Source organism: Oncorhynchus kisutch, linkage group LG8 (assembly GCF_002021735.2).
Source record: "Oncorhynchus kisutch isolate 150728-3 linkage group LG8, Okis_V2, whole genome shotgun sequence".
NCBI lineage: Eukaryota > Metazoa > Chordata > Actinopteri > Salmoniformes > Salmonidae > Oncorhynchus > Oncorhynchus kisutch.
Window position 1 is genome coordinate 44,394,432 of NC_034181.2, and position 26,902 is coordinate 44,421,333.

At 43.1% G+C, this 26,902-nt stretch overlaps 1 protein-coding gene across 7 annotated transcripts in view; it reads left to right on the forward strand.

Moving 5' to 3' along the window:
* The first annotated feature begins 2,363 nt into the window (after positions 1–2,363).
* The window catches only part of LOC109895623 (multiple C2 and transmembrane domain-containing protein 1), a 212,987-nt gene continuing 188,448 nt past the window's right edge, over positions 2,364–26,902 (forward strand). For 5 of the 7 annotated variants that reach the window (XM_020489477.2, XM_031830422.1, XM_031830418.1 and 2 more), the window contains exon 1: positions 2,365–3,206. In XM_020489477.2, coding sequence (XP_020345066.1) covers positions 2,694–3,206 — 513 coding nt within the window. In that variant the 5' untranslated portion in view covers positions 2,365–2,693. Of the gene's footprint in view, positions 3,207–26,902 lie in introns of all 7 variants that reach the window. The other 2 variants (XM_031830424.1, XM_031830419.1) reach the window with 2 other exon arrangements.

The window sequence follows — 26,902 nt, forward strand, 5'->3', positions numbered from 1 at the left end:
TTCCAGTGTTTGTGTCGTGGTAGACCAACAATACTTTCTCAACGTGGATTTTTATTGAGGCTGGATTGTTCCCGGAGTGTTTATTTCACAGCAATTCAATTTGGAAATTGAATTTCCATGTCTGTTGGCGCTCAACTATGGCAATCTCCTTCACTGAAAACTGCTGCTCTAGTAGAGCCTCATTAACATCTGTAAAAAGCCAATTACACATTTACAAACCTGTGCTTAAAATGTCCCTTTCCCAGACCAAATGTTCATTTCTGCTCAGAGCGAATACTTTTAATTGCCCCAGCTGAAAGGCTAGTGATTACATTGAGTGAATCAATTGGAACATTCTTATTTGAAGATAACTTTCTTCTGCCAATATAATTATCTCATGGAGAAAGGGATTAGATTAGCATACGAACCCGTCCCTAAACCCATTCAAACACCTCTGGGCCATGGCAGAAAGGTCTAGTGGAAGATGGTTTCAACACCAGTACATGCAACACTCCGCAGTGCAGATTTAAAAGCTGACCTCGTGTCTCTTTCCCTTGCCCTCCAATCGATCCCATGCTGATTAAAGTAAGACGACTAGCGCTGTGATTGATTTAGCCTATCCTCCAAATTAATCCATCTAAGAGCTTCTCTTAATCTAAGAGATTTTTTTATTGGGCTGTACTTTTTTTTCTCTCAACATTCTCTTGAATTTATTTACCCCTTTCCAAGTCTAAATTACTGTGTTGAAAAAATATCTACCTTCCTGAGTGATTTTTTCCCCTTCTCATTTACTCTATACATATGTATGTTACCAGGGTGGAGGTACTGTACATCTATTCAGTGAATTACAGTAGCCATGTAATATGGAACTGAGCTTATTTGTCTGTTTGAATGAATTGCTTGTGAGCTCTGATTGGTTGCAGTTGTGATCAAGAAGAATGCACCTCCACCTGTTTCCTTTAAAGATGGTGGTTCATTTTCCAGAGTGACAGAGGGAAACACAGGGACTGAGCTGCTATTGTCTCCAAGTCCCTGCACCGTCCATAGTCTGAGAAACAACATTTACATGTGACTTGTAGTTGTTCATTTAGACGTGGAGTTTGGATGAAATACTTGGGGTGTGTTTGACTTTCAGGTGTCATAAGTTGTTTCATGAATGGATTGTGAGAGGGGTGGACAGGTAAAGTGCTTTAGCAGTTTATCAGATCATCTTATAGGGATCATGACCTACAGAAATGTACATCCTGGTCCTTGGCCTGTCAGACTGCACCATATACTATATTCATGCTCACAATCCCCATTTTAATGCCATCATCTAGGTGTAATGGCAATGGTTGTGTGTGTGTGTGCCTAAGCTAGGCCTAAGCTTGTCTCCTTTAATATGACTTTTTTTGAATATGAATATCATACAGTGGACGCCTATGCATTTATCGCTCAAATCTCCGACAGCTGAACCATGAGATAGACAACTATTGTTTTAGGAAAGTAAAAACCAATAAAACAATAAACTATAACGTTTTTAATAGGCTACACATCGAAACACATTTGGGGTAATTTGTTATACCCAGTTTTTAATGACACGTAATTATGGATCATGGATCAATATGGCTTGTTTGTTGATGGCGCTGGCAGCGCCCAGTAGGAGGTTTCTTTCTCTCTCTCTTTCTCTCGGATCTGAACAGGTCTCTCGGTTCCAAACCAGCATGGGTCTGTTTTCCACTGTCCTTTGGGTCTGACTGTCCTCGGGTCCATTCTGAACGGGTCTCTGTTTAATGGGCTCTTGGGGCACCTTGGAGGTTGCCCTCATAGAATTAGGAATTGTTTTATTTTCTTGCATGAGTAAAAATCTGGATTATGCCTCTACTGCCATTCATTCCGAATGAGACTGGTTTGGATTTCTTCCTGACGAATATGTCTGCCATTTTCAGCCCACTTTGGAACTTCAAGGGTTTTGACATAGCCCTTCCAGAAATGTAATAGGATATCTAGAGGTGCCCAAAATGGTCATCCTCTGAGTGTGCTCCCTTCTCTCAGAGAGAAAGTGCATTCATTCACAACAGAGGGGAAGGCATCAAAAGGACTAATTTATTCGGCTAGTATTCATTAAACGCACGCATGCACACGCACAACCCCTCTTGCAAAATGAAAACAAAATCTACTGGCCTTTGTCTATGGCATAAAATGCATTATGAAACGCAATCAGAACATGTGATAACTTCAACCCACTGGCATAGGTTGACCAGGGGGAGGCGCATTGAATGTGTCCAGTCAGTCTTATGTTCAGTTCTCTACTCTATCTCTATTGGAAATGTATATTGCAACTACTAACTACCAACGCATAAGTTATTAAGCGCTGTCTGTTAAAGTGTGTGTTGCCATCTGTTCAACTATGTGTTTCCATCTGATTCTGACTCCAAGAGGGGTGATGATTTTTCTGCCCATGCAGCCTGTGTGAACTTCACATGTATGGCAAGCGCAACGCTTCCGCTCCATCATTTACCGTTTGACCGCAACACAACACGTTTGTCATGAAATTCACACTTCAGGCGCATACATTCACGGATGACGAAGATCCAGAAGATCTACACGAGCCCATGCGTCTTGTGCGGCTCATTGGCGCTGGAAACTGATCATAGTGGAAGTGCAGCATCTTCAGCCAACGGTGACATTCACGACGCCGTGCGCGCAGACTGGCAGGCTGCTGTACGGGCACTATGGAGGAGAAAAACAAGGACGATAACGCCACGAAGGGACAGGAATCGATGTCCTATCAACGGAGGATGTGGAAGAATTTTCAAGAAAAAACCAAACCGTTTTTGAGTCCCAAATTGGTCTCTGAACGTCGCAATCCCGACAGTAAAAAGGAGACGGGGTTATGGATGTTTAAAAGGAAAAAGAAACAGTTGGACCGTGTCTTTTCGTCCTCACAGCCCAATCTCTGTTCCTCTACCCCGTCGACTTTCCCGGGCGACCTGTCACTCGGCGGTACAGCGGTCCCTGGGAACAGCGACAACGGGCAACCTATGCAACAGCTGCTGGGTGCGGTTGGAGTGTCGGCAAGCAAGCCAGAGCTAACGGGACACGAGTGCCCGAAGCTCATCGTCTCCCATTTAATCATGTCCCACCAGAAGAGCTCCTCTCTCGGCTCTGCATGCTTCGAGAAGCTGGTAGTAAAATCTGCGGACGTTGGAGAGGAGGAACAGCTCCGCAAAAACGCCAGTGATTCTGTGAGTAACTTGGAAGTAAATACACGTGCCACAACGTCTCCAAAAGCACCCCTTAATGATATGTGTGAATACATATTAGCAGGTTGTTTATGTATTTTAAGAAAATTGAAGAGGCTGTAGAAGTGGCAGTTTACGGACAATGACATCACGGTATGATGGACTTTCCATTTTGTGTGACCGTAAAAGTTACTAGATTTCCATAAACTGCCTTCAAATCACATCTCATTACTACACTTACACAAAATCTCAATTACAGTATACCTACACATTCACTGTCTGTTGCTATGGGGGAGCAGGGTTTGAACCAGAAACCCTGCAAAACAAGACAAGTGTGCACTAACCCGTGTGCCATAAAGGTCCTGACCTCTGGGTAGAGCCTGTAGTAAACATCCTCATTTGTAACACCAAGTTTATTACATGTATTTAAAAAAATGTTCTACATGGGATGCAAATGATTAACATTCAAATGTACAAGTGGTGTCAGCTATGAATGCTACAGCAGTCAAATGTAATTCTAATGTACATAGACAAGTTCAACAATATAGGCCGCCTACTGCGGTGCAAGGTAACGGTAGTGGCGTTATCAGCTTGATCTCTTGCAGTGCAAAAACTTGACTGGAAAAGTCGACCCTCAGCCACCATAGGGTTGAATTGTAAAATACATATGCCATCGAAAGGTTGCAATAGTAAACTCAATATCCAAGAGGAAAACAATTAGCCAGTTAGCCACTCTAGAAAAGTTAGCAAGTAAGTGCATGAAGGTTTATGGATTTGTGGATTTATCTGTATACTAGCCATCTAAATGAGCTAACTAGCTACCTTCACTTACCAGAAGTAGCTGAGACAGAGCTGACCTTTTTTTGTTGTATTATTATCCTGTGTCCAGCATGCTGGCACTGGTCATGCTGAGGAGTCTAAAATATGGTCCCATGAGCAAGAAAATATTCTCAAACCCTTGCTAAATGAAAATCGCCCACAATTCCAATTTTCATCCAGAAGCTCAAAGTAGCAACATCAAAACAACTTTCTAACAATAGACCTGCCAGTGTTTAAAAAAAAATCTCTTCTCCTGCACATCATCAGCTGTTGCACCCAGACAGACACACAGACTGACTGACAGCCGGCAGCCAATATTATTAACCGTTAACGACATGTATTTGTCAGCTAAATTACATTTGTAATGAGGGATATAGCTAGATATACACTACTGTTCAAAAAGTTTGGGGTCGCTTTGAAATGTCCTTGTTTTTGAAAGAAAAGCAGCATCCCGAAGGCCAGCATCCCGAAGGCCAGCATCCCGAAGGCCAGCATCCCGGTGTCACTGTTGACGTTGAGACTGGTGTTTTGTGGAAACTATTTAATGAAGCTGCCATTTAAGGAATTGTGAGGCATCTGTTTCTCAAACTAGATACTCTAATATACTTGTCCTCTTGCTCAGTTGTGCACCGGGACCTCCCACCCTCCCATCACTTTGAAGTGATCCAAATTGCAAATTACTATTTTCGAAATACACTGCTCAAAAAAATAAAGGGAACACTAAAATAACACATCCTATATCTGAATGAATTAAATATTTTTATTAAATGCTTTTTTCTTTACATAGTTGAATGTGCTGACAACAAAATCACACTAACATTATCAATGGAAATCAAATTTATCAACCCATGGAGGTCTGGATTTGGAGTCACACAGTTAAAGTGGAAAACCACACTACAGGCTGATCCAACTTTGATGTAATGTGGCGTTGGTGGATGGATGGAGCGAGACATGATGTCCCAGATGTGCTCAATTGGATTCAGGTCTGGGGAACGGGCGGGCCAGTCCATAGCATCAATGCCTTCCTCTTGCAGGAACTGCTGACACACTCCAGCCACATGAGGTCTAGCATTGTCTTGCATTAGGAGGAACCCAGGGCCAACCGCACCAGCATATGGTCTCACAAGGGGTCTGAGGATCTCATCTCGGTACCTAATGGCAGTCAGGCTACCTCTAGCGAGCACATGGAGGGCTGTGCGGCCCCCCAAAGAAATGCCACCCCACACCATGACTGACCCACCGCCAACCGGTCATGCTGGAGAATGTTGCAGGCAGCAGAACGTTCTCCACGGCGTCTCCAGACTGTCATGTCTGTCACACGTGCTTAGTGTGAACCTGCTTTCATCTGTGAAGAGCACAGGGCGACAGTGGCGAATTTGCCAATCTTGGTGTTCTCTGGCAAATGCCAAACATCCTGCACGGTGTTGGGCTGTAAGCACAACCCCCACCTGTGGATGTCGGGCCCTCATACCACCCTCATGGAGTCTGTTTCTGACCGGTTGAGCAGACACATGCACATTTGTGGCCTGCTGGAGGTCATTTTGCAGGGCTCTGGCAGTGCTCCTCCTGCTCCTCCTTGCACAAAGGCGGAAGTAGGGGTCCTGCTGCTGGGTTGTTGCCCTCCTACGGCCTCCTTCACGTCTCCTGATGTACTGGCCTGTCTCCTGGTAGCGCCTCCATGCTCTGGACACTACGCTGACAGACACAGCAAACCTTCTTGCCACAGCTCGTATTGATGTGCCATCCTGAATGAGCTGTACTACCTGAGCCACTTGTGTGGGTTGTAGACTCCGTCTCATGCTACCACTAGAGTGAAAACACCGCCAACATTCAAAAGTGACCAAAACATCAGCCAGGAAGCATAGGAACTGAGAAGTGGTCTGTAGTCACCACCTGCAGAACCACTCCTTTATTGAGGGTGTCTTGCTAATTGCCTATAATTTCCACCTGTTGTCTATTCCATTTGCACAACAGCATGTGGAATTTATTGTCAATCAGTGTTGCTTCCTAAGTGGACAGTTTGATTTCACAGAAGTGTGATTGACTTGGAGGTACATTGTGTTGTTTAAGTGTTCCCTTTATTTTTTTGAGCAGTGTATATAAATACAGGGAAAAAAAGGGTCATTTTATTTGGGACTTACTTAGTCAGGCTTTAACATTCTACACACGTGTCATACAGCAATTAGATGCTACGCAGCAGCTTAGCACGGGGATGAACAAACTAGTTTAGTTTCAATGTCTAGTCAAACAGCAGTTACCTTGCCATCTACACAGCCATATATCATCTCTGCACTGTTCTGAGGTAAAAGTCATGCTGTTCACACTTCACAGCAGCTGCCTCGACGCGCTGCCCAGAGGTTTCCGTATGGTCCTAAAACATTCTCTCTTCTACCGCTAAACACGGCTCTTAGCTATCCGCATGGTCCTAAAGCCACCCCTTAGTACTTGCTACCCTGCATTTCCTTTTTAATCGGGATTGGAATGATTTTAGTAGCCTATTTGAAATTGTTGGTGTTGAGCTAGGGTATGGCGAATGCCATACACAATGATGGCCATCTTACGCTTACTTGGTTAAAAAAAAATCTAGCCCTGCTGTAGTCAAGATCCGTTCAGCTCTCAGTACGTTTAGATAAACTAAATTGACTCCCACTCCTTCCCCAGTGTTTCTGGCTTTAGCCTCTACAGTACAACAGCTCCGTCTGACATCCAGGTGCTTGTGTAAGCAATTTGGCACACATACTTACTCAAGTGCACTTTTCCCCTGTGCCAAGGACCTCTTATCCATTTCATATTTGAGACACCTGCATTCAGGTGACAGGGTGAAGGGTACTTCAATAAATAAAATGATCTGTGAACACTATGTGTACTCTATGGCCCCTTTACCAGAGATAGGCCTACTGTATAACCAGGGTTGCCAAATAAGCCAAATAAGCATTTCTTATTTCTAAAATGCCTCCCAGAGCTCAGGATTTAGCCTACACTTTCTAAATTAAATGAGTTTATGGGAAATAACAAGCCACTGCATTACATTGTCATAATTTCACAATGTAATTTGGAGAGTGAGCGGTGGTGATTCATTGTAATTCTGAGAGTCAGTTAAACATTTATTCAATGAAAGGGGCATACAACTGGACATTCTAGGATGTCATAGTTTGTCAACTAGTAACCACACAGTGTATACTGTCCATTGGAAGTGGGTGTATGTCATAGGGTGTATATTACTACGAGTCCCAATTCCTTTCAGAACTTTGCATACCTCACCAATGCAATGAGGCATCAAAAACATATCTGATGATGGTGTGTGTGTGTGTGTGTGTGTGTGTGTGTGTGTGTGTGTGTGTGTGTGTGTGTGTGTGTGTGTGTGTGTGTGTGTGTGTGTGTTTGTGTGTGTGTGTGTGTGTGTTTGTGTGTGTGTGTGTGTGTGTGTTTCAGCAAGGCTGAATGGTTTCTTGATGTCACAGAAAATTCATATTGTCATGCAGTATCTACTGTTTTGTACCCCATATCATTTAATTTGATCATGGGAAATGGACGGATAGACAAACTGCAGGAGAACTGTCATGCGTTTCCTCATTATCTGTCATAATCAGCATGTGTCATATTCCATGGACACTATGCGTTGCATGACGTTGATGTTGCTATTTAACAGATGCTTCTTGCCAGGGTGATAGGTGTATCAATAGGACCTCTGTGTATTGGAATAAATCAGTTGGAGTCACAGCTATGTTCATCTTTTGCGTTCAGGTCATGAGGCTCTCCACTTAACCCCAGCTCTACTGATGTCCACTTGATGAATGGCCACTCCCAGACACAATAACCTCCAGCCCATGTGAAAGTGACTGTGGGTCTGCTCTGTTCCAGTATAGATCTTGGCTAGCGTCGCACACCACAGACTCTTGTGTTTTGGTTTTGGTGACACGTGATGGTGACACGTGATGTTTCTGATTGGCTGGATATGTGCACACTTAGCCCCTGCTCCCAGGCTAAAAAGCAAGTAGTTTAGAATCATTCTGGGATGATTCTCTCTCTCTCTCTCTCTCTCTCTCTCTCTCTCTCTCTCTCTCTCTCTCTCTCTCTCTCTCTCTCTCTCTCTCTCTCTCTCTCTCTCTCTCTCTCTCTCTCTCTCTCTCTCTCTCTCTCTCTCTCTCTCTCTCTCTCTCTCTCTCTCTCTCTCTCTCTCTCTCTCTCTCTCTCTCTCTCTCTCTCTCTCTCTCTCTCTCTCTCTCTCTCTCTCTCTCTCTCTCTCTCTCTCTCTCTCTCTCTCTCTCTCTCTCTCTCTCTCTCTCGTATGCAGGACACCCAGGCCTCTGGGTTGTGGGGGCGTGGAAACATGGCCTTCACCTTCCAGTGGCAGCGCCTGGCTCGATCTTAATGGCAGTTCCCTCGATGGAAGAATCATAATCACTTTATTCAGGAAGCGCATTTGCATATATTTGAGGTTCTTGACCTGCTGCTTGCCAGAGAACGACTGATGTTGAAAGCCTGAAAGTGTCTGGGCACCATGATTCGGAGAACAACCCACTATAACATTGGTGCAGGCTTGAGCAGCAAATGCTCAAGAAATAGAGGCGTGTGGCTCTCACCTCTGATAGATTGCAATTATCACCCTCTTTCTTTCCCGGACTCCCACCTGCTACTCAGGTGTGCTCAAGGTCTAGTGAAGGAAACTGAGGGGAATGGAGGAAAGCCTTTCACTTGTGTCTGACTGAGCATGTTGGGCAAATGCAGACAGACGGTCAACTCCAGACAGTTTAAGCCTATCAACAATACTCACTTTATTACCACCATATCCAAGCATCCCGGTGTGTATCTCCCCCACCTCTCTGACGTCTCCCCTGGACTGATCTCAATCTGGGTGTCTGAGTGAATGTACGACAGACACCTCGCCTATGGTTGAATTCTCTGCTCTGAGGACACATATGCATACCCTCTAAAAACAGGAGAGAACTGGGAGAACAAAGAGGGTGGTGTGTGGAGAGAGAGAGAGAGAGAACGCCAATGCATGGCATTCTTTCCCTGAGGCGTTGCTCTCTAGATTCTGCCTATTCTCTCGGGGCGACAGAGTTGCGTGTTAAACCACCGCATGACTCAGTAGTCCTCTACAGCTCTCATCACGAGCAGCACAATCGGAGATGTGAATCTCACATTGTAACGTCAGATCACAGAGCACTGCTCTGTCCCTTTGACAGACACAGCAGAAATGCACAGTAAGGCTGACTACGGTTGCCTTCTCGTCGTCTTTTGTGTTGACACGTTAAAAACTCAAATGTACTACAAACTACTGTAGTACTTACTGTATAACTCTGTTGTAAACTTTATAATACTATACTACACACTGTAGTATCCCTCTATCATGTGTCGTACTTACTATAGAATGTTGTCATATACTGTAGAATACTATAGTAAATACTATAGTTTTATATGAAGGGGGAAAAACACTGTAGTTAATACTACAGTATTGTCCGCAAAACACACTTTTTTTTACTATAGTAAATAGTACAGCATTTCATTTGCATATACCCTGCCAGTCCTCTCCCCATATCCCAATTTGTGCCACCCATAAGTGAGAAACCCACATGCCAAGTATGACCATATATTGTGTTCCCTACAGGTTATAGGAAAAGAGCAGGAACTCTGAACTATCTGTTCAGACCTCTGTCCTTCCTTCAGGTTATGGAACATTTGAAAAAGCCTCCACAAAGATAATGAAATAACAAACAGTGCAATTAGGAGAACAGAAGGGATGGTTTAGCTTGACAATCGACACATGAATCAAAGGAGTATTACGCATGGAACAGAACCCTTAACTGCTGACATGTAAAATCCTTATTGAACTGGGATCTCAGAAACACAGGCAGTGGCTGCATGAGGAAAGATTACATCAAACATGAAATGGAACATCAGTCCAATTACTGAACAGGATATTTCAGCAAATTAGATATGCCGTTTGTAGTTAATTCCGACATGAATTCATGTCAGTTAAGGTCAACATGCTGGTTATTTGAGTTTACGTTTTCTTAGTCCTCTTAATAGCTACTCTACCCTAAGAGCCTAATAAGCAGTAGCAATCTGCCAACAGCACAAAAGTTGTAAGCAACCGCCTAAATGTTTCTTTTAAGTTTTTGGGAGATTCCGGACACTGCTGAATGTATCGATATTGGCAGAGCAGAAATGTTGAGTTTTATTTTTGTCATCAAGATAATAAAATGTCCTCGTCTGGCAATAAAATGTTTCAGTCTGTTTGAAAGGTTTACAAGCTAATATAGGGTTTCATTTCAAAATCTCGTGCAAACGCAACACACCACTTCAAAAACATCTCCACATGCAATTGAACAGCCTCACAATGATAGGACAACAGCAGACATTATTAGCTGTTGCCATGTGTAAAACCAGACAACACGGACGAGGGAACAAGACACAGGTGGGCAGTAAACATTCAGTGGACCAACGGGGCCGCAGAACCTTCACTGTTCAAAAAATGCTAATCAAACATAAGCCATTTGCAGCTCAATGAACACAGCTCCACTCACCAGAGGAGTATCGAATGCATTTGCAAATGAGGCCCCCAAAAGAGGAAACCTGCAGTCCTAATAACCAATGATGCATACGTTGTTTGCTTTCATTTATGATGTAATCTGGTCTCGGTATGAATGATAACCATGATACACTGTCTCTTCCAGTTTGGAGTGACAGTTTCTGTTCTGTGCTCTACCTCATTGGAAAAGCCCATTATCCTTTCCCAGAATTAGATAAAAAAATACAGGAATTCCAATTCTGGATAAAGAAGCAGAGTTTGTATTGTGATTGCCAGGTGTTGCAGATGGACTGTCTGCACCAGGAATAGAACAACGGTGTGTCCTAGGGCTGTCCCCAACTAAAAAAAATATTGGTTGACCAAAAATTGTTTGTTCAACATTTTCTTAAGTGTATTTTTCCATTTATAGACACACCATAAGTGTTTTAATAAAATCAACTACAGTGGGGCAAAAAAGTATTTAGTCAGCCACCAATTGTGCAGGTTCTCCCACTTAAAAAGATGAGAGAGGCCTGTAATTTCCATCATAGGTACACTTCAACTATGACAGACAAAATGAGAAGAAAGAAATCCAGAAAATCACATTGTAGGATTTTTTAGGAATTTATTAGCAAATTATGGTGGAAAATAAGTATTTGGTCACCTACAAACAAGCAAGATTTCTGGCTCTCACAGACCTGGCGCAGGTCTTCTTTATGAGGCTCTTCTGTCCTCCACTCGTTACCTGTATTAATGGCACCTGTTTGAACTTGTTATCACTATAAAATACACCTTTCCACAACCTATTAAAGGAACAGATGGAAGAAAGTTCGAAGTCCCGGTACTCAGCTCCAGTGAGCTCCTGCCCAAGTCAAGCACTGTGTCACGCCATGACCTGAGTACTCTTTGTACGGTCTAGGGGTTTTGTAGGTTTATGTTTTTTTTTACCATCTAGATGTTTGTATGTCTATGGTTGCCTAGATTGGTTCTCAATTAGAGGCAGCTGTTTATCGTTGTCTCTGATTGGGAACCATATTTAGGCAGCCATCTTCTTTGGGTATTTCGTGGGTTATTGTCTATGTGATGTTGCATGTTTGCACTCAGTTTTGATAGCGGTCACATTCGTCTTGTTATTTTGTTTGTTTGTTTAGTCTACTTCGTGTTTTCCGTCTTTCATTAAAAAGATGTATTCACATCACTCTGCGCTTTGGTCTCCTCACTACGACGATCGTGACACACTGCTTCTTATTGCTTGCACAAATAGCAGCTACAGCTGTGTCTGTCCTGAGCTCACTGGCAGCAGGAAACTCTGAGGGCCGAGAATACTTCATACAATGTTGCAAATTCATTAGCACATGCTTTGGGCATGACCAAAGTTAATAGGTAATACAATGTTTCAAGTTCATTGCAGACAGATCATGCGTAGCCAATGTGATTTATAGGATATATTTATTTAAATCAGGATATTTTCTACCTAAAAGCTGCAATGTTTTTGTTTATTTTTATGTAGGCTATTTTTACATAGTTGGCAATGACAAAAGGAGTTACTTTTTAGGTTTGCATCATTTTCATTTAGATTTGGATAGAATTTTGATTCACCACATAACAATGATTTTTAGATATTAATACGTTATTATAAATTAAATGAAACTAATCCACAAAAATGTGCATATAAAAACCATAACTGGCATGCAGATCGGTAGAATTGGTAAGATAAATTGTTATTCCATATGAGAAAGGTTGCCGGACCCTCGTGTAGCCTATTATCGGCAACGTCAGGAGTTTTTTTCCTTCTGGTTATCTAGATCTCTGACTCCCTCTTGAGTTATTTGTGTATTATTTCATCAAACAGTAAGCTTAAAGCATCAGATAAGCTCCACGCTCAATGAGCGGCTCAGGACAGACTGGCGGCTCTGGCGGCTCAGGACAGACGGGAGACTCTGGCGGCTCAGGACAGACGGGAGACTCTGGCGGCTCAGGACAGACGGGAGACTCTGGCGGCTCAGGACAGACGGGAGACTCTGGCGGCTCAGGACAGACGGGAGACTCTGGCGGCTCAGGACAGACGGGAGACTCTGGCGGCTCAGGACAGACGGGAGACTCTGGCGGCTCAGGACAGACGGGAGACTCTGGCGGCTCAGGACAGACGGGAGACTCTGGCGGCTCAGGACAGACGGGAGACTCTGGCGACTCAGGACAGACGGGAGACTCTGGCGGCGCTGGACAGACGGGAGCACCTGTAGGGATGAGACGGAGAGACAGCCTGGTGCGGGGAGCTGCCACCGGAGGGCTGGTCCGTGGAGGTGGCACTGGATAGACCGAACCGTGCAGGCGCACTGGAGCTCTTGAGCACCGAGCCTGCCCAACCTTACCTGGTTGAATGCTCCCGGTAGCCAGGCCAGTGCGGCAAGGTGGAATAGCCCGCGCTGTGCTGGCGAACCGGGGACACCATGCGTAAGGCTGGTGCCATGTACGCCGGCCCGAGGAGACCTCTCTCTCTCCGGTAAGCACGGGAAGTTGGCGCAGGTCTCCTACCTGGCTTCACCACACTCCACGTGTGCCCCCCCCAAGAAACTTTTGGGGCTGCCTCTCGTGCTTCCAGCCACGCTGCCGTGCTGCCTCCTCATACCAGCGCCTCTCTGCTTTCGCTGCCTCCAGCTCTGCTTTGGGGCGGCGATATTCCCCTGGCTGTGCCCAGGGTCCTTTGCCGTCCAGAATCTCCTCCCAAGTCCATGAGTCCTGCGTTCTTTGCCGCTGCTTGTGCTGGCCGCTACCACGCTGCTGGGTCCATTGTTGGTGGGTTATTCTGTCACAATCGTCGTAGTGAGGAGACCAAAGCGTGATGTGAATACATATTTTTAATGAAAGACGTAAAACACGAAGTAGACTAAACAAACAAACAAAATAACAAGACGAACGTGACCACTATCAAGTGCAAACATGCAACATTACATAGACAATAACCCACAAAATACCCAAAGAGATGGCTGCCTAAATATGGTTCCCAATCAGAGACAACGATAAACAGCTGCCTCTAATTGAGAATCAATCTTGGCAACCATAGACATACATAAACACCTAGATGGTAAACAACCCCATAAACGTACAAAAACACATACATCACCCATGTCACACCCTGACCTAACCAAAATATATAAAGAAAACAAAGAATACTCAGCTCATGGCGTGACACAGTGCTTGACTTGGGCAGGAGCTCACTGGAGCTAAGTACCAGCACTTCAAACTTTCTTCCATCTGTTCCTTTAATATAGAATATTAGCTCCATAGTATTGTGGAGCTCCTGCACCTAAATTAAACAGTACCAGCATGCAAGATTAGTTCCCGAACCTATTTCATTCCAAGTCAATTACTGACAAGAAGTAATCAGGTAGGCTTATTTTATGAGGTTTTCACTAGATCAGAGGATGACATTTTTCCCCTTCACACTGAGTGGTTATCGAAGGGAGAGAGCTGTACATTTTTTGTAAAATACATTGAGGAACTATTGTCATTATCAACAGATGTAAAAAGAGACTTTGTTTGCTTGCTGTTTGAGGTGAAGACAATATTACTTTGAGAAGCTCTGGAGCTCATTAGTGGTGGTGCGTTAAGCCAGCCAGAAATACGGTCACATATACAGGTAGCCTATAGGCCTATTGTATATAGTTCTATGTCAGGTGCGCGTCCTTACTCAACATTGATAGGAGCGCTCCAAACAAAAGTCGATGACTAAATTGAATTGACAAAACTTGTAATTGGAAGGAAGTAAACAAAAACGTGTTTCTGAAATTAATATCAAACTTTATTTGTCACGTGCCGAATACAACACAAGTATAGACCTTACCGTGAAATGCTTTTATTAAAATACTTAACCAACAGTGCAGTTCAAGAAGAGTTAAGAGAATAAAGTAAAGTAAAAAATTATAAAAAGTAACACAATAACATATCAATAACGAGGCTATATACAGGGGGTACGGGTACCGAGTCAGTGTGCGGGGGTACAGGTTAGAGGTAATTTCTACATGTAGGTAGGGGTGAAGTGACTATGCATAGATAACAGCGGGTAGCAGCAGTGTACAAAACAAATGGAGGGGAAGGGTCAATGTAATAGTCCAATGGCCATTTGATTAATTGTTCAGCAGTCTTATGGCTTGGGGGTAGAAGCTGTTTTTTGTCTTAGACTTGGTGCTCCGGTACCATTTTCCGTGCGGTGGCAGAGAAAACAGTCTATGACTTGGGTGACTGGAGTCTCTGACAATTTCATGGGCTTTCCTCTGACACCGCCTATTATATACGTCCTGGATGGCAGGAAGCTTGGCCCCAGTGATGTACTGAGCCGTACACACAACCCTCTGTAGCGCCTTATGGTCAGATGCCGAGCAGTTGTCATACCAGGCGATGTTTCCTGTAATCCATGGCTTCTGCTTGGGATATGTACATACGGTCACTGTGTGGCGATGTCGTCAATGCACTTATTGATGAAGCCGATGACTGAGGTGGTATACTCCTCAGTGCCAATTGGATGAATCCCGGAACATATTCCAGTCTGTGCTAGCAAAACAGTCCTGTAGCGTAGCATCCTCGTCATCTGACCACTTCCGTATTGACTGATTCGCTGGTACTTCCTGCTTTAGTTTTTGCTTGTTAGCAGGAATCAGGAGGATAGAATTATGGTCAGATTTTCCAAATGGAGGGTGAGGGAGAGGTTTGTATGCATCTCTGTGTGTGGATTAAAGGTGGTCTACCGTTTTTTTCCCTCTGGTTGCACATGTGACATCCTGGCAAAAATTTGGTAAAACTGATTTAAGTTTGCCTGCATTAAAGTCCCTGGCCACTAGGAGCGCCACTTTTCGGTGAGCATTTTCGTGGTTGAGTGCGATCTTAGTGCCAGCATTGGTTTGTGGTGGTAAATAGATGGCTACAAATAATATAGATGAGAACCCTCTTGGTAGATAGTGTGGTAGACAGCTTATCATAAGGTACTTTACCTCAGGCGAGCAATACCTCGAGAATTCTTTAATATTCTACAGCGCACCAGCTGTTATTGACAAAAAGACAGACATCTTACCAGAAGTAGCTTCCCTTTTCTGCCGGTGCGTTGAAAATCCCTCCAGTTCTATATTATCCGTGTCGTGACTCGGTGAAACAATAGCTATTACAGTTCTCAATGTCCTATTGGTAGGATAATTGTAACTGTAGGTCATCAGTTTTATTTTCCAATGATTACATGTTAGCAAGTAGAATTGATGGCAGTGGGAGTTTACTCGCTCACCTACGGATTCTCAAAAGGCAGCCCGATCTGCTTCCACTTTTCCTCTGTCTTTTCTTCACGCAAATGACAGGGATCTGGGCCTGTTCTCGGGAGAGCAGTATATCTTTCTCGTCTGACTGTAGCTAAGAAAATAATACTAAGTGTATGTTGTGTAGCACATGTAGCCTGTAACCTGTTTTTGAGAAATATAATCATTGAAAAACATAAGAGCTTTCATTGTCTGCTTATATGCCCCCTTTATTTATCCTACGGTTCTGACTTGCTGCACAGGGAGAACACTGTAAGAGTGGCCCATGTTCTGAATTCTGTCGCTGTACATTTCAAAAGTGCTGAACAAACTATTGACTACGTCCGTCCTAGCTCGCTCATTATTGTCTCAATCGAAATTACGGATTGACTCTTATCCGCTTGTCGTTCCCTTATGCCATAGTTTGTACATCTCAATTGTCAGTAGAAACCACATTTGTTTAAGCACATCAGCCATATCAGCTATGTTTTTTTTAAGGCAGTAAATGAGGCTGAATTAACTGTTTCGCTGTCAAACAAGGTTTCGCTGCCAGACAAGGCTCCGCTGATAGCCAGGTGTAGCAGTGGTAAGGTGTTGGGACTGCTGTTAGGACAGCTTTATGTAGGCCCTAACAGTTTGTGGGTGCCGTTTGTCACCGTTACAGTGCAATTAATGTATTGTTTAGTGTTGTGTATTTTTGCCCCGCCAAGATCAACATGCTAAAATCGCCACTGTGAATGCATTAACAGAAATGACCGCAACAGATGAGAAATGATAGGAATTAAAGGTGAACGTACTACTAGTGGTATATGTAATCTGGAAGTGATACACACTAACAATCAAACACAAACAATTCACACAATGAAGTCATGAGAGAGAGAAGTGCGTCTGGGCGCTGCATGGTCAATCTGACGTTTGCATTGGCCGTGCAGCATTTACGGCGATATGGCCTCTGCAAATGTCACTGCATTCATACACTTGCACTTCGCAGAGCAGTGCAGAGCTGTTGTGAAGGAAGTTGTCAAGGAAGTGAGTTTGTGTTTATACAGGATGTACTGGTCCCACCTACTGCCAACCCACCGCGTCAATGTGGACATGAAGTGGTAACCACAGTAAAAAGAGGGGGGAATATTCCCATTTCCCACCCGATCCTGATGGGTCATGGTATCAGTCTAGTTTACCTAGTATTGCAACCCAGTGTGTCCGTCCTTCCTTCCTCCCTCCTTATCCTTACTCTAATATGACACTTCCTCACCACCTCCTCTCCCTTCCCACGCTGTGTGCAGAGTGGCAATCTGGAGAGGAGAGATTAAAATGGGAGACGGACGCAGGGAGGGACAGCAGCGGTTCCATAAATCACATTAAGGCGACCGTAGAGTCGGGAATGACTTCAATCACATTGTGCCTAGTGTGAGTCAGATGGAGGCTAGCCGAGGACAGGGTTAGCACTACTAGCAGCACGCCACAGAGCCCAGCCGACAGCATGATTCCTCACGCATGTGCTTGTTTATCATAGCTGTGTCCTTCACAGGAATTATAATGCCAGGGATGTACTGTATAAACGCCTACAGGTTGGTGGTCACATGGACACTCATTGGAGAAGCCCCATGTCAGCATTTACATACGCCATGATGTTTGAGATATGTGTTGTGTTCCTAGAATGGCAACTGCATGAAACATGCTTGTTTAGTCTGGCTTGGCTGGATCTCTTGGTGTGCCCTGTGAAGTGGTTTGTGGCTCTGCTGCTCTCTGCTCTCTTATTGTTATTGCCTACCTACTGTGGTTATGTGTGCGTGTCCGTGTGTGTGTGCATGTGTGTGTGTGTGTGATATTTAGTTTGTTTCCGTTTCTTCTACCAAATCCGAAAGTAAAACAGCGAGCAGTGTGTGTGGGCTAACATAACTCATCTAGTATATCAAGCTTTACCCACACACTGTTTGGTATGTATTGACACGAGAATAGGAAATATCATTAACCTGGATTCATTCCTCTTTAAGCAGCACATTTGAACCATTATCCCTCTGCTCTGTCTGATCATCTGGGTGAATGCGCTTTCACTGTTAGTGAATGCAGCCTCTCGAGTTAGTACAGTTTCAAATGCCGTCCACCCTCTGTCTCTCTAATCCTCCGTGTCCTCTGCTCTGCTGTTACCACTCAAAGATTGGAGGGAGGAATGATAACCTGTAATTAGACCTGTTTTACTGAACCGAGAGAGAGAGGGAGAGAGGAGAGAGAGGGGAGAGAGAGAGAGGAGAGAAGGAGACAGAGAGAGAGAAGAGAGAGAATAGAGAGAGGAGACAGAGAGAGAGAGAGAGAGAGAGAGAGAGACAGAAGAGAGAGAAGAGAGAGAGAACGAGAGAGAGAGAGGGGAGAGAGAGAGAGAAGAGAGAGAGAGAGAAGAGAGAGAGAGGAGAGAAGGAGACAGAGAGAGAACGAGAACGAGAGAGAGAGGGAGAATAGAGAGAGACAGAAGAGAGGTTATGGTTATGTGTGTCGTGACTGCTAGCCTGTAGAGTTATTTATTGGGACAGAGTTATGCAGTGCCTTCAAAATATTCACACCCTTTGACTGGCCTACACACAATAATACCCCATAATGTGGAATTATGTTTTTAGAAATGTGTACAAATTGATGAAAAAAATGAAAATCTGAAACGTCTCGAGTCAGTAAGTATTCAACCCCTTTGTTATGGCTAGTCTGAATAAGTTCAGGAGTAGAAATCTGCTTAACAAGTCACATAATAAGTTGCACGGACTCATATTGTGTGCAATAATAGTGTTTAACATGATTTTTTAATGACTACCTCATCTCTGTACCCCACATATACAATTATCTCGGTCAAACAGTGAATTTCAAACACAGATTCAACCACAAAGACCAGGAAGGTTTTCCAATGCCTCGCAAAGAAGGGCACCTATTGGTAAATGGGTTAAAAAAACAGTAGACATTGAATATTCCTTTGAGCATGTTATTAATTACACTTTGAATGGTGTATCAATACACCCAGTCTCTACAAAGATACAGGCATACTTCCTAACTGCCTGGAGAGGACGGAAACCGCTCAGGGATTTCACCATGAGGCCAACAGTTACAGAGTTTAATGGCTGTGATAGGAGAAAGCAATACTAACCAAATTGACAGAGTGAAAAGAAGGAAGCCTTTACAGAATACAAATATTCCAAAACATGCATGCTGTTTGCAACAAGGCACTAAAGTAATACTGCAAAAAAAATGTGGCAAAGAAATTAACTTTTGGTCCTAAATACAGTGGCAAGACCTGAAAATGGTTGTCTAGCGATGATCAACAACCAATTTTACAGCGGTTGAAGATTTTTTTTTCGGAATAATGGGCAAATCCAGGTGTGGAAAACTCTTAGAGATTTACCCAGGAAGACTCACTATTTTTGTTATACCCCTTTTTCTCCCCAATTTCATGGTATCCAATTGGTAGTAACAGTCTTGTCTCATTGCTGCAACTCCCGTACGGACTCAGGAGAGGCGAAGGTCGAGAGCCTTGCGTCCCCCGAAACACAACCCAACCAAGCCGCACAGCTTCTTGACACGATACATTTGCAAAAATATCTAAAAACGTGTTTTCACTTTGTCATTATGGGGTATTGCGTGTAGATGGGTGAGAGAAACACATCTATTTAATCCATTTTGAATCCAGGCTGTAACACAACAAAATGTGGAGTAAGTCGAGGGGCATGAATACTTTTCTGAAGGCTTTGTGGTTCCTCTTCATTGTTTTCTAAGCAGCGTTGACCGATGCTCTGCTGGTTTTCTGGTTGCACTTGCGATGCCAATTTTAGCCCGAAAACCTCCACGTCGGTGATGTAAGGATGGCAGGATGGCACGGCGCATGTTTTTTTTCTTCTAGCGTGCTCAGATTGAGGAAGGTTAAACCTGCCCTTGGGGCATCTATTAGAAGGCATATTTTTTGAGATGCAGGATTGCAGAGCTCTGTTAGTGGATCGTGTGGATGTGCCCAGTGCAGTTATGTAATCCAAGAACACATCCCTATGAAGTTCAACACAATGTATACCACGCTGTTCAGATGAAGCCCTTTGACCTATTGAGTCGTAGCTATCGCCTGCTATTGCTGCGCACCACACACTAATTCACAGTTGGAATGTATTTCGTGTCCTGTGTAGATCAAGAGGGAAGTCATTGTAGCATATGATCCCTTTTATATTAGCGTGGGTAATCAACACCCTGCACCTGGCATCCGTAGTGACAATGTAGTGCCGCTTTTTCAAACCGTGGCATGTGTGTGGTGAGTGGGACCCTGCACCGGCAGTGTCAGTGGGCGAGAATGGATTTGGCGCCACCTGCTGGCTTTAAGGTGGCTATGTCTGGCCCGGTGAGGAAAACAGAGGACGTGGCTGACAGTAGGTCGAGATTGACAATCAGACTCTGATAATCATGCCTTGCTTATATTTCAGAGTTTAGACCCTGTTAGTCCTTGATAGTTCTGTGGAAAGAGAATGAGTCGACACATAAGTAATGCCTATTGGATTTGAAGGAGACATGTTAGTAGCAGAAACCTGTAACCCAAAAGGTTTCATGTGGTTCCTTGAGACGGGTATCGTCTGCGGGCTCTGCCTCGGACACTCCCTAGACACACCCATAGTCACTTGCTGGGGCACATTCAGCAGGACACAATGTTTTGGTACATTTAGATAGAAACATGTTATGTAGAACAAACGTGCCTCCCCGACATGTAGAACAAGGAATCGTGTTGTCTCTGTTCGTGGCGTTTCTATCTGCAGTGTTCGACAAGGTTTGGCAACTGAACGTGTCCTTGTTTGAGTGACTGTATGTTTTGGTAAAAAAATGATAAGTGTAACTAGGAAACTGTATATAGTTTTAAAGCCTATTCATCTCAAACAATACAATATTCCTTACAAGTCACTGAGAACATTCTCACTTGTATGGCATATCAGAATAAATGTCCTTTTGTGGACTATTGACTTACTTCCAAGTAGCAACGTGTGGAAGGCTTTCTCTCAGGCCTACTTATATATTTGGTGTTTTTCCTCTGTGGATTAGGCCTATTTCTCATTTGGATTATTTGACAGACTAACAACCTAACTGGTAAAGTCAATACTTATTTTGTTCATCTTGGCTGAGTGAATTGGATTTTTGCTTGCTATTAGGAATTTTTACTGGATTTTGATTTAGTCCTATTCTTTTGTTGGGCTTCCGAGTGGCACAGCTGTCTAAGGCACTGCATCTCAGTGCTAGAGGCGTCACTACAGACCCCGGTTCCAGGCTGAATCGCAACTGGCTGTGATTGGGAGTCCCATAGGGCAGCGTCGTTAGGGTTTGGCAAGGGTAGGACGTCGCCGTAAATAAACACCTTCTTAACTGCTTTGCCTAGTTAAATAAAACATTTCAAAGACTAGGATTAAGCCTGCGGATCAGATGAAACTACCCAAGCATTAGATACATCTCCACGGTTACTATATAAATGTCTTCTTATGCAGTCATAGAAACCATGCATGTTCAAGATGACATTTGAAGGTCGCAGGTCTGTGAAGATCTTCACAACTGTTATAATAACATGCGTAATCTTGAACAGCATTGATCCGTTGCACTATGTACTTGTAATGTCATCTCAACTGCAAATCCAGGTCATTTGATTGTGCTATTCGATGAAGCCCAGTGATAACACATGACGTTTGTGTATTTCCATTGGAACTTTGTCGTGCTTTTGTAGGGTTAAAAGTGCCGTGATAACACATTTGGATGACAACTTAACCAAAAATCAGACATTGGTTTTTTTACATTGGAATTTCGGTGGTGCTTTCAGATTGTTGAAAACATATTTTTAACACATTGGGAATTTCGAAAAAAATGTATTTTTGAGTGAGTGAATTCAGGTTGAAATCTCATTGATCTCAACCAAATATTACCCACATTTCCACATTGAAACGACGTGGTGTGCCCAGTGGCTGAGTGAATTGGATTTTTGCTTGCTATTAGGAATTCTTACTGGATTTTGATTTAGTCCTATTCTTTCGTTGGGCTTCCGAGTGGCACAGCTGTCTAAGGCACTGCATCTCAGTGCTAGAGGCGTCACTACAGACCTTTTTTACTGGGTGGAGATGCATAAAAATGGTATCCATGAGTTCATCTGACTCTGGGGAAGTACTGTAGAAACAGGGCTTTATTGCCACAATCCCTTTAAAACAGACTTGATTTTTATGTTTTTAGTTGTGATTAAAAGACTGAGCCTGTACATTTGAGTTGGTTTGATTCTGTATGTCAATTGATTTATGGCAGAATACAAATAATTCTTAACGCAACACTTGTGCTCTCCCTTTTTTATTTACGGTGTTAGTGCTAACTGACTGTTATAAACCTTTTCATCTGACTGTAATACACATCATTCACTCAGACATAATTCATACACCTGGGTATAACTGTGGGTAAATATATGGGGATAGAAGATGGGTCAAAAAAGCTGCAACATTTTAATTAGCATTATTTTGTCCCCTAAACACCTGTCCACCATGCCCCTATTCATACAAGCTCAGGGGTCAAGAGGTCAACACAAAGCTCATTACTATTCATGTCTCTGTATCATATGTGGTCGTGTTGCTGTGGGCGTGTTGCTGTGGTTGTGTGTGTGTGTGTGTGTGTGTCAGCTTGGAGAGGTTTGGGATGCTATTGTTTCATTGTATTCTACTACCGTTAGCTATCCTCCGGGTTTCATTTGATGCCTCATGATCAGACATGGTTACTCTTTCCCTCCTCTCCTCTCCATCCTGTGTGGTTGAGCCAGAAGAATGAATGAGCCCTCGGCAACCCTCTCCTCCCAGCGGCAATAACAGTGTGTGTGTGTGTGTGTGAGTGTGTGCGCACACGTGCATGGATACGTGTGTGTGCAGTACCACGTGACTCAGGCGTATAAAATAACCATGGCTTGAGTCACAGAGTAAAATGCAATGGGAATCTTTTGACTGCTGGGGTTGTGTCTGTTTCAATTCAATGTCTGCCATCTCAAAATACTGTATGTTCCCGCTTTTTAGTAATGGTCTACTCTGTATGTACTGTGTGCATCAATGCATAGAGAAGATCAATATAGCGAGTCATTGTGTAGCCTTGTGCTGTTTATTTGCTAGTATAGCAGTGTTGGTGGCCAGTCCATATGTCTGTTTATCAGTGTTTACATGTAGGGTTTTTCCATTTAGGTCAGCAGTCTCTGAGTGTTACGTCTAATTCCTCATCTTGGACAGCATCCCAAACTGTACAGTGACTTCAGAGATACAATAATTAGTATGCCCCTGACTGTCTCTTCTTGTGGTATTTTATTCTGCGTATTGAGTGTGTGTGTGTGTGTAGGTGTGCGTTCGTTCGTGCGCAGGCACTAACACTGACATTCAGGACACAGATGCACATACACTCCAAAATGCATGCATGTACGCATGTACACTATTTTTCATATTTTGGCTCAACATCACTAGTAGTTCCTTTCATGTGCTGGAAATGTAATATGTCTGATAAAATAGCAATGTCACACATTTGCATCAGTGACAGTCAAGTTTAACGGGTGGGAAAAAAAACACCCACTGAGTTATCAATTTGCACCTCCTGAGAGAGTGATTCTAACCTCAAGGGACGTTTGAGGGACATTGGATCCTCTTCTTCCCTCGTGGCAGGTGTTGAAGTCCACTTCACACCCAGAGAAAGTACATTTTCTGGTGTGGTGATGGACTGTACCACTGTAGGCCAGCTGTGCTATGCTGGATACATCTGGATGAGAAGCTGTCAGAACCTGTTGGTGAGAACTAAATTAAATCCAAGGTTTCAAATTCCAAACTCAACCTTCTCTGCGAGAAAAAATAAACAAAAAATAAACAAGTAAAGGTCCCGAACAATCATTCTGATTCCCATGTAAAATAGCCTTTTTGAGTGACTAAAATATCAACCATAATATTTGTTTGGGATAGAAATGCCCAACATTTTAGAAAAATACTTTCTCTCTCATGGCTAACTATCAGGAAGTTTGAAAAGACAGGCTGAGTGGGCAGGGAGCTTATATTCTGGAGCTCGTCTTGACTGACAGCTCTTTGAAACACCTTTGTCAAGAAACTTGGATGCAGTGTTGCAGTAAAATCCTCTCAAGCAAACGTGGTGATACACAAAACAACATTGAAATTGCGTCAGTGATGTCCATTTTTTTTATACATCTCCCGTTTGACATGTGGTTCGGTTCACAGCAGCACTGACGGATGTGTTGACAAGACAACTATGTCATGGTTTTGAACAACCCTTTGCCCCATTATGTTCTAAGCTGGCTGAAGACCCAGCTAGCCAGTAACTATCTAACACTAGACACAAATGATAGGGGAGACATAAGTATCTTTGCCATAGATTAATATTTTAAACTTTTAATTACATATTGCTGACACCCTAAAGTCACATTTTGGCACCAGTAGACACATTTTCCGATGTTGGCTACAAGGCTGTACTTATTTAAATTCGTTAAGAGAATATCATGTTACCATTGGTGTAAAATGAGAGTTAGGGTGATGTCACCCTATCCCCTTAATAATCCCACCTCCTGAATCCAAGTGTTTGAAATGAGGGAGGGGACCAGTAACCTTCTGAAAAAACGTTATCAATGAGGAAGCAACAGTCATTTTTCATACTTTGGTCGGGTTTCATCCAAATATCATCCAATTTTGTGAAAAACATGATTTTGACTGTTCATGACCTTTAAGATTTTATTGGATGCACTTTCCTACAAATGAGCATCTAAAATAGGCCGAGCATTTCACTGATCTGGTGTCACACCTTTAAAACAGAGTATGGGAAGTGTCAGACGTCTGTATAGGTGGCAGGGAAGTCAGGCACAGGAGAGTCAAACGGAGTGTAAAATGGAGCCTTTTAACCTGTTAAGTGTCCAAGTAACATGCTCCATAACACTAATAAGAAAAAATGAATATAAACAAATATGGGTACGAAGACCCGTCGCGCACCTATAAAAATAAACACTACACTGACAATAAACAAACCGTGAATAACCAACACAATGTGGTGAAACAGACACAGAAACAATCACCCACAAAGTACACACAGAATATGGCTGCCTAAATATGGTTCCCAATCAGAGACAACGATAGACAGCTGCCTCTAATTGAGAACCAATCTAGGCAACCATAGACATACAATATACCTAGAAAGGTATCAGCCCCATAAACATACAAAACCCCTAGACAAGAAAACACATACATCACCCATGTCACACCCTGACCAAACCAAAAATAACAAGGAAAACAAAGAATACTAAGGTCAGGGTGTGACAGGAAGAGATGCTCACCATAATTCAGAGTAGATTAGAAGTGTCATATAAAATGTAATCAGGATTAAATAGATGGCAGCATTACCTGTCGGAAAGAACCCATTCCTCTGGGAAAAGGAAGTTAAGAGAGAGTTTCACTGTTCTCCAGTCAGGGTTCACAGACAGGGTTCTAAATCAAACTGACACACGCCACTGACTGACAGGCCTATTAACCTTCCTTTCACTCTAGAGGTCGACCGATTATGATTTTTCAACGCCGATACCGATTATTGGAGGGCCAAAAAAGCCGATACCGATTTAATCGGACGATTTTTATTTATTTTATTTGTAATAATGACAATACTGAATGAACACTTATTTTAACCTGACAAAGATGTTGGTTCCCAATTGGGGACCAGCCCCCCCACCGTCAGCTATTAGCGCACACCCAGCTAACTAGCTAGCCATTTCACATTGGTTACACCAGCCATTAGGCTGATAGGCTTGAAGTCATAAACAGCGAAGAGCTGCTGGCAAAACACACTAAAGTGCTGTTTGAATGAACGATTACGAGCCTGCTTCTGCTCAGTCAGACTGCTCTATCAAATCAGACTTAATTATAACACAATAACACACAGAAATACGAGCCTTTGATCATTAATATGGTCGAATCCGGAAACTATCATTTCGAAAACAAAACGTTTATTATTTTAGTGAAATACGGAACCGTTCAGTATTTTATCTAACGGGTGGCATCCCTAAGTCTAAATATTCTTGTTACATTGCACAACCTTCAATGTTATGTCATAATGACGTAAAATTCTGGCAAATTAGTTCGTTATTAGCCAGGCAGCCCAAACTGTTGCATATACCCTGACTCTGCGTGCAATGAACGCAAGAGAAATGACACAATTTCACCTGGTTAATATTGCCTGCTAACCTGGATTAGTAGTTATAACTAGTGAATATGATTGATTGTTTTTTATAAGATAAGTTTAATGCTAACTAGCAACTTACCTTGGCCTCTACTGCATTCGCGTAACAGGCAGGCTCCTCCTGAGGCATGTGGTTAGAGCGTTGGGCAAGATTGGATCCCCTGAGCTGACAAGGTGAAAATCTATCGTTCTGCCCCTGAACAAGGCAGTTAACCCACCGTTCCTAGACCATCATTGAAAATAAGAATGTGTTCTTAACCGACTTGCCTAGTTAAATAAAGGTAAAAAAATAAATGGAAATCGGCGCCCAAAAACACAGATTTCCGATTGTTATGAAATCGGCCCTAATTAATTGACCTCTAGTTCACACTGCAGAGAGAGACGCCATGCATCTACCTGCCTACACACACACACACGCTGATGTGTCATCAGCAGATGAACACGGATACGGTCTGTGAAACAGGGTGGTCAAAGCTGATGATGCTATGTAAAGCAGAGGTACAGTGGGGCAAAAAAGTATTTAGTCAGCCACCAATTGTGCAAGTTCTCCCACTTGCAGGTACACTTCAACTATGACAGACAAAATGAGAAAAAGAAATGCAGAAATTCACATTGTAGGATTTTTTATGAATTTATTTGCAAATTATGGTGGAAAATAAGTATTTGGTCAATAACAAAAGTTTATCTCAATTCTTTGTTATATACCCTTTGTTGGTAATGACAGAGGTCAAACGTTTTCTGTAAGTCTTCACAAGGTTTTTACACACTGTTGCTGGTATTTTGGCCCATTCCTCCATGCAGATCTCCTCTAGAGCAGTGATGTTTTGGGGCTGTTTCTGGGCAACACGGACTTTCAACTC